Source organism: Neopelma chrysocephalum, unplaced genomic scaffold (genome assembly GCF_003984885.1).
Source record: "Neopelma chrysocephalum unplaced genomic scaffold, ASM398488v2 Primary Assembly neopelma1_23b, whole genome shotgun sequence".
Lineage (NCBI taxonomy): Eukaryota > Metazoa > Chordata > Aves > Passeriformes > Pipridae > Neopelma > Neopelma chrysocephalum.
The window spans coordinates 9421805-9431094 of NW_020897692.1; the positions used below are offsets into that span (position 1 = coordinate 9421805).

Here is a 9290-nt window from a genome sequence, read left to right on the forward strand (position 1 = left end):
TAGCTTTGTCAGTGGAGGTGTGAGGAGATTAAAAACTCATGTTGTAGTTTAGCAATATATTGGGCATCCCATGCTCTTCCAATTATATTTACTGATAAGCTTTTTTTCTTTTCAGCTCACTTTTTTCTTGAATACATGCTTTCTTTTGTTATATCAGTAAATTATGACATCGCTAAAGGGCTTAGAATAGTTTTCTCCTCAAGTGTTAATAACAACATAAGACACTAAAAGACAGCCTCTTTCGGTTATTTCACATTTTTGTAAGAATTTTTTAAAAATTATCACTTTCTACACTCACATTTGGCAGTACCTTGGGATTTTATTAATCATAGTTTAATCGAAGAGATTAAGTACTAAAGAAAGGAGGTCAAAAGGCCATAGGCAGGGACAACTTCCACTAGACCAGGTTGCTCAAAGCCCCATCCCAGCCTGGCCTTGAACATTTCCATGGATGGGGCATCCACAACTTCTCTGGGCAATCTGTGCCAGTGCCTCACCAGCGTCACAGCAAAAAATTTCTTCCATGTATCTAACCTATTTTACCCTCTTCTCCTGAACCCATTCTCCTGAACTTTCAGTTTGAACCCATTACTCCTTGTCCTGTCACTACAGTTCCTGATGAAGAGTCCCTCTCTGGCTTCCTTGTAGGTCTCCTTCAGCTACTGGAAGGCCGCTATGAGGTCTCCATGCAAACAATATTTGGCTCTTAACGGAGAAAAACATTTTGATAGAAAAAATGAATTATCTTAATATAACGATAGTACAACTACTCTTTTATTAGTACACTTAAATTAGTACAACTACTCTTTTAAAAAAGTTGTACCACAAAGCTCAAGAAACATAGTTTTCTGATTCCTTATGCGCATTTAATTTAAAATCACATTCCCGAAATTATTAACTCTATTCCTTCCTACAAAAAGGCTGATTCCCAAGCTTTAATTACTGACCATACAGTTTACATTTTATGAATTTTAGAATCTCATGTCTCTCTAGTCCTATAATTTAAGAATTCTAGAATACTCAGAAAATAGTTATCAGGTGGTGATGGGCACATTTAGTTTAGATGTTTCTATAACCCAGTGTCACTGGTGTGCACAGGAAAGAAATCAAGGTAAGGGGAAAATCTGTATGCTGGTACAGATATAAAACACAACAGAAAGCTTAAAAGGACTTTTAAGGAAGCCTAATGCTCCAGATATAACTGGTACTGATGTACAGCCTTTCAAATTTGTTCTGACCATACAAGCTCAACACGTGTGTCAGCACCTCAACTACACATGAACAACTTCTGCAGACTCCTTTCTTTTAATCAGGTCTCTGAACATGATGTGTAACTCCACGTTATACTGTACTGGACCTGAGTGCTTTTTCTGTGTCTGATTTCAATATTGCTAGAATGTATTTTTAAGAAGCTTCAGGGATAAGCATATGAGGAAAAAAAAGTAAATTAAAACCAGATTATACATAGAGACTTTTCCTCCCCATCTGACAGTGCATTCTCCCTGTTTTGCAGTGAAAAGTTAAATTTCTAGCTTAGCAGGCACTGTGCACAGTGCCTGGTAGGTAGGTGATTTCTCAGCTGTTCAGATAAAGTAAGGTAGGCATCCACAAAACTGAAATTTAATAAAAATGTAAAACTTTTAATGTAATAATAAGCATTTCTTCTATAGGTAAACATATTTAGCCATGCAGAACACTTAAAAACAAATAACCTGTGTACCTGAACCGTGGAACTGATTTCAGATGCAAATCCTCCTGTCAAGGGAGCCTCATGGCTAATCAGCAATCGCCCAGTCTTCACCACCGACTGAAATAGAAAAACAAACCCTCAAAATGTCATCAAATTACAACTCTTATGATTTCTTACTTGTTCTATTTGTGGAACATATGAAATATGGGACATTATTAGCAGTGTTAGAACCTTTCCCACTCTTGCATTTCCAGTGAAAGATAAGTTATCCTAAAAGACTAAATTGATAATTAATGGGATGGTTTTATATTTACTACAAAAAATGTTTACAATTTCCATTCAATTTTAAGCAAATATCAAAAACAAAAATTTAATCCATTGTATATTAATTTACACTATTAATGCAAATTGTAACATTTCTGAAATAGAATAAAGGATTTTAAAAAGTAGTCCATAAAAACTTGAATCCTGAAAATACTGAAAGATGCACATACAAAAAAATCCTTCACTGATATCTCTGCACAATCAGTTCCTATATTCCTATGAATCATAGCTATTCAGAAAGTAAAACTGTTAAATAAAAATTTCAACAAGAAAATACATGGATTACTGCTCCTTATTTAAGTTTTACATGGCAATTAGAAGCAACATTTTCTAATTTTACATCTCAATGTTTGTGCAATCTTTACATGATCTACTTTACAAATAAATATATGGCATACAGAAGGTGATCTAAGCATCTTTAATCAAAAAACAAATCTATGTTCATTATGCAACATAACAATGAAAGCAAAATATTTTTAATCTGATGGGAATATAAAGCTTCATCACACTCAAATATCTTGATGGTTATTGCAACTACACACTAAATTGCCTAGAATCAAACAGTATCAGATACCTTTGGTCAGAAATATGGCAGCAAAGTCTCCAATTCCATAATATGCATTTTAAAATTAATATAGTAATAAGGCACATTACAAATTTTCATAAACTTTTAGACATGCTCATCAGAAAAAAATCAGATTAATCTGTATGTTAATCTTTCAAGAACAGTTACAGTCTGATATTTAAGATAAGTACATAGTGTACTTCTGGTGCACCATTAGTCATCAAGTGGAAAAGCCCAAGACAGCACTATCATATTAGATTTTCTGAATACTGTGATCTTCAATTTAAGCACCAGCACAGTCTCCAGTTGGGCAGCTCTCTGTTATCTGTGTAATAGAATACATAAAGACAATGCCTTAATAATGCACCTTTCTCTCTGATTCAATATTTTTCTAATTCTTTTGCTCTTCTAACAATGACTCAATCAGTGGCTCTAAGCAGCTCATCCACAGATGTGCTGGCAACTCACAGGCTACGAACATGATCCATATACTGTACTATGAAGTGGTTTGACAACATTCAGAGCTAAACAAGACAGAAAAAGGTATTTCAACACTTGGAAAGTAATCCAGTTACATAAGCTGATTTCTTTCTTTTGCCAGCACTGGAAACAGCAGAGGCATTACCTGCACTGTAAATCTGTCCAATACATCAAAACACTGCAACGAACAAAAGGTACGCTCCAGTTTTAAGTTGCTATTATAAAACTGATACAATCAAGTACAAGTTGCTATGGTAAAACTGATACCACTAATCAATGCAAAAGTTCAGGGGGGGTGGTTTTGTCTGTTTGTTTTTAAATCCTCCTACTATCATTTTAAAGAAAGATTCTGTTGCATGTATTTATTCCGAGAGGTTCACATTTTGATATGTTACAAACTGTCATTAATGTTACAGATTTCATTTTTCAGAATATAGTAGTAAGAAACAGATACCCTTAGAAAGCATATAGGAAAATTCACATGTGATCACACCAGTAATCCAGCAGTCCAGCATCTTATCTCTGGAGATAACTCAGTGTTTAGGGAAAAGTAAGAATAGGGCCTTCAGTGTGTTCCTTCACTATCTCTCAGCCTCCGATTATTTTCACACCACCAGTTTCCTGAATCCAATATGGTCTCTTGCAGTAAATAACTTGTAACTTTTATTTCAACTGTTCTCAAACTGGAGTCATGTACAATAAAAACAAAAAAAACAAACAGCAAAAAAACAAACACCACACAACAACAACAACAACAACAAAAGGGTAAAAAATAATCTCTTTTTGGAAACCTGCCTCTACTATAAGATAAATTCCGGTTTTTATATATGATTCCCAAGGTCTTCAAGGACCACTTGCCTGTAGGAGGTTGCTAAGAGAGAGCAAGCAGCTGTGATCACCAAGCCATGCATACAAATAGCTCAGCCCTGCTAGAACACAGTATATATATATATATTATATCACTCCTGGTACAAAACCATGATAGTTTAGCTTCAGTGCTTTTAGTATCCACCCCAGCTTGTTCAGGGGCAGCATGGATACCTGCACCACATTGCACAATACTGAAAAAAAAATTTTACTAGTAGTTAAACCAGATTCAAAGTGAGCAGAAATGAACCACTATGCTGCACTGCAAATAGCGTCGTGGACTTTAAGTAAGGATGCGAGTATTGTGATTACTAAATTTACAAGCTCCCCACATCAATTTCTACTTTGCATTAACACCTAAACTACAGTAAGTCTTTCAGAAAGACATGCAATCTTAATTACAGTATTTCCAGTGTTTGCAAATGCATCACACCTCTTGGTAAGTTCTTCCAGTGCCTAACTTCCTTCCCTGTACAATTTTGCACCTTATTTCCAAAATAATTTGGCTGACATCAACTACAAAGCTGCTGATTCTTACTTTATTTGTTTGCTAGAAGGAGACCCTATCTATGATCACATTTCTGCTCCCACATGAATATGTTAAGACTGTGATCAAATGGTCTCAACCACAATTTTGCTTGGCTTAGCAGCCTGAGCTCTAAATCTTTCAGCAAACAGCACATTTCCAATTCCTTCATCATTCTTACTCTACCCTGAATCATCTCCAGTTTCCTATGTCCTTCTTGAAGCACACCCATCTGGAACCAGCATTCCGGACTTTCTCAGAACACCACCAAATACAGAGATAATACAGCCTCAGTATTGCAGCTCTTAGATGTATGAGGCCTTTCAGCCAAATCATAATAACACAAGTCCAGCTTTAACTAACAACTGCGATTCCCTGTTCTTGGGAAAGAGGGTTTTCTCCTTAAAGGATAATTGCTTCCTGGAATAAAGATGGAAATATAGTGTGCATTTATTATTTCAAAACACAAAATGATATTTGGATGTGCTGAAAAATACATTGTGTGTCTGAGCCTAGCTCAGTTAATGAGCTTATCTTCTCTTTATCAGTAACTGAGTGCCTATTTTATCTGTTTATTCAGCTGTTTGTTGTCTCTAATCTTTTATCAGTAACAGTTTTAAATGTTTTCCATATATGTGATGGAAATATCAAAAAACCAGGTTCAAAATCCAACTTTGTAGGACCTTGGGACTTTACTATTTCCATTCACAAACACTGCCCTTCTATGCCATACAGTTGAAGTCAGCACAGCACTAATGCCCTACTTCTCAAACCATGTTAATTTGTTTTGTGAGCGCTTATTAAGTGTTCTCAAACAACTGTAGATCATGAACTGTTGGTCATGTATTTCTAATTATTTTTGAATAGCTCCTTCTTCTTTGATAACTTCTTCTTCCTAGTTTATGGATCATTCTTCCTAATTGATCTGGTACAGGCTTTTTTTTGTGGCAAAACTGTTCCATAAGGTATCAGTTCCTGGTCAAGAGGTACTTTCATTTAGCAAACATATTGGGTCTTTGTATGCCCTTTTAATTTTAATTATGTTATTGTTTTTTCTATCTTAAAAATGACAGTACTATACGTTAATAACAGCAGACAATAGCAACAGATGTGATTTTTTTTAAACACAATTTTAAAATATACATTACAATTTTAAAAATATATATTATCATTTAGAAGTGTTTCAGTCCATACAACTTAGAAGAAAGCCTGATGAAAAAAAAACCAACATTTTCATACACTGGTGGTGTTCTAGAATGGCTAACTTATCAATTTCTGTATCTTCAAATGAAAATTTAATCTTATTTCCTGGAAGCAAAAGAGTTAATCAGTTAAAAGTGAAAATTTCAAACCTAGCTGCTATGCATTGTATACAGCACAGTGGACACGGTTAATGATTATTTGCAGATATCAATGCTCTTCTATAAAGAATTAATTTCATTTTTAAACTCTATTGCAAAACATTAGTCCCTGTTAGTTCAAATGAAGCCATAATTCAAATTATCATAATTCCAGGATAATCAAAGCCCAATGTTCAGAAAATCATTTACAGTCCAAATAATTGTAGCTCAGTCACATCATCAGGTAATGGTATCTTCAACTTTCAAAGTTAATGGGAAATATCACTGCAATAAAACTGGACAAAACAGTGCTAAATCAGCACAGTGTAACAAATTGGCCAGCATAGAATCCTACTGTTTTATCCTCTTTTAAAAAGGAGTGTAGTCTTTTGTTTGGATTAGCAAGAGAAAAGGACAGACTTTTAAAGAACAGTGTATTTTGTCCCCTCACAACCAGACACTTGCATTTCAGTAAGGGCTTGATTCTCCACTTCATCAGCATCTCCCCTCTGTCTTCCAAAACCCCAGTCTTTACACTTTTTCTTACCTAAGTAAAAGATGAAAATTTTGAAATGCATTAAGATTTTGAAATTCTGCAGCTCATGTAGAGTGCTTTTGAAAATGTATTTTCAAAGAATATGGTATGGTTTAAGATTGGCACTGATAAAAATGTTCCTTCTGTACATCCACAACCAGAAGTTGTTGCTTTCTGATCTTTAAAGTCCAGATATACTTCTGAGGGCGCTAAGAGATTCTGTAGGTATATCATTGTCTCAAATTAAATGAAAACAAATTTTTTTGGCCATCTTTAGTAACATACCATAAAGGGAAGTCAGAGGCAACATTCAGGCATTTAGAGAGCACAGCTCCCCTCTGTGTCATGGTCACTCTCTGCTTTCAGAGACAAATTTAGATGATGCAACCTTGGGTTTTCAAAAGGGAAAGGTCCTACCCTGCTCAGAACCTCCTGTTCCCAGCTCATCCCTCACATCTCCTCAACACCCAAGTGGCTATTGGGAAAGCCAGCTGAAGTGGATAATCTGATTTGTGCTGTACAGTTAGCACAAAGTAGCAAACACCACCTCAGAGACAGATGTAGAGATGCTCTGGGAGGCAACAGAGACCCAGGTTATGGCACATCACTCATCTCTGCCATATCCAGCCTTTAGAGAAGAGACTCTAGACCTTTATACTATTAAATCAACCCTAAAACAGAACCAGACACCAATATTGACTATACTTTTCCACCTTAATTTAATTGCCATGACTGTTTTACCTTGGTGTCATTCACAAGGACAACAACTGACATTGCATCAGAGCAAAAGGCTAATGATCACTCTGATAAGGAAATGTAAAAAAAAAACCTAATGCCTTTGCAAAACAAATACTTCTGGTGTGCACTCTGAAGGTTTTCTGAACGGCAACCCAGCATTTTTGCAGTGAAGCAGCTCAGCAAATTATTTTCAACTTCCCTGACCACACTTTTAATCCAAGAGTTTCTAAAATCACTTTTCTGTTCAACTCGCGATTCATCACATTGGTTGTTTTCTCCCCTCCTACAGGCATCAATGACAGAAAAAAACAACACAAGCATGGCACTTCCAAGCACTTTGAAACCTAAGTGCTGACACTACCAATAACATTCTCTGTCCTTACTTAGGAGAAAGCAGTCAAACCAAAATGAGTTTGATGGTAAACTGCATTTAACACTACTACTCTCCACACATAGCAAATCTACGACTGCCAGTGTAACCAGCTGCTTCACTAACACAGCAACTGCCTTTAAAGAAATTATCAAAGTCAAAATTTTATTATAAATGGCTGTTATTTTGTCACAATGGCAAGTTGCCTATTTTCTTTAAGAAGAAAATCTTGTTCTCAGAACAGAAAGATTTTCCATCTCTTACAGAAAAGGAATTATTTTGATGTTCACTTTCCCATTTAAATTTTTGCATACTTTTGATTGTTTTCTTTAAAGACTATAAAAATTTTCTGCATAATTGAAAAACTAGCTTTCCACAATAATTTTTTAAAAGCTGGCAAAAGTACTGAAATTGCATTTGTATTGTATCCTATTTTGCACTAAACATGTATGAAGCATTTATAAAAATGTATAAAAATTAACATTAATAGATATGTGCTTTTACCAAAAACAAATCAAAATATGGAAGCTATAAAAAAAAAAAGACAGTAAAGTTTCATTAAATGCCTTGAAAAACATTTTTCTTTTTCATTTTTAGATCAGCTTTAATGAATTTTTACTTGGAAAAATATAAAACCTGAAGGAGGCTACTTTCCCTAACCCATTAGTTCTACTTTTCCTTTAATGTTTCAATAACAAATTAAATTGCATAGCAGCATTCTTGGTACTGAACACCATAACCAAAGGAATAGAAATAAGAGCCCCAATTTCTATTCAGCACTTCCCACAGAGAAATATGTAACATAACCTGACAGATGTATCATTGAGGATTACATTGACTTAGCACACAGAGATCCATAGGACGACACATCCCAAATACAATGAATTGTTTCTGCACGTGATATACTGACAATCTTAACAAATGCAGTTATTCCATCCCCAGTTTCCAGACATCCCATTGTGGGATCTCTGGAAAACCAGATCCTCAAGTACCTTTTTTTTTTTTTTTACCAGGGTCCTGAGAGAAGGAATGGGGAATAAGTTGTATCCTATTGGCCTGGACACAAGAAAGCCCTATAGCTTTCAAACGATCATGTTCTAGTTTGCAAATTCTAGCCACCAGTTGCCCATGACTGCCTTGTCCTAGAAGCAAGAAAAGCTAGAAACAGTATTTTTTAAAGCTCCAACCAACCAAAAAAACCCAATTCTTCCCACTGAAGAAAAAAATTACTTAAAATAAAATAATATAACAACATTTGGTGTGGGTTTCAACTGAACTAAATTCTCAGAGAAGGAAAACAAGAGAGGCTTCAAATGTACTCTATCACAGTGTACACTACACTTCCAAAAGTTGACTGAAATTCATTTATTCATTTATCAGTAAAATCAAGACAATTCAGAAATAAACAAATGACATGAAAAAACATTATTTCAGAACATACAGCTCAACAGCCCAAAGCATGAATGAGATTTCTCAACTATTGATACAAGACAGTCAGCCTTACACTCCTTCTGTTAATGTTCTGTTAAGTACAACAAACATATCACAGCATTGCAACTGTATAGCAGGCAATCCTAGCTGAATGCTGGCAACAATCTACGTAGATCAAAGATAAGCTACTTGGAAAAGATGTCATTTTTATTCCATCACTTATGAGGGCCACTGGACAAAAATCTTTAACCAAAATTTTTCAAACAATAAAACAAAAAAACAGGCAATTCTGTAACAGTTGAGTATGCTGATTAACAGCAGGGAATGGAAAACAAGTCCAACACGTTTCTAACTTGACACAAATAGCTAAAAGGTTGCCAATTTTAACTAATCCACATTAGCAGAGCACAAATCTTAGTCTTCA

The 9290-nt window shown here is 35.1% G+C and overlaps 1 protein-coding gene across 5 annotated transcripts in view; it reads right to left on the bottom strand.

Annotated features, from left to right (window-relative positions):
• BCKDHB (branched chain keto acid dehydrogenase E1 subunit beta) overlaps nucleotides 1-9290 on the bottom strand; it is a 148318-nt gene that overhangs the window by 80181 nt on the left and 58847 nt on the right. For 4 of the 5 annotated variants that reach the window (XM_027696628.1, XM_027696675.1, XM_027696646.1 and 1 more), the window contains exon 9: nucleotides 1721-1807. The exons of the other annotated variant lie outside the window; for it this stretch is intronic. In XM_027696628.1, the coding sequence (XP_027552429.1) occupies nucleotides 1721-1807 (87 nt within the window). The remainder of the gene's footprint in view (nucleotides 1-1720; nucleotides 1808-9290) is intronic. 5 annotated transcript variants of the gene reach the window in all.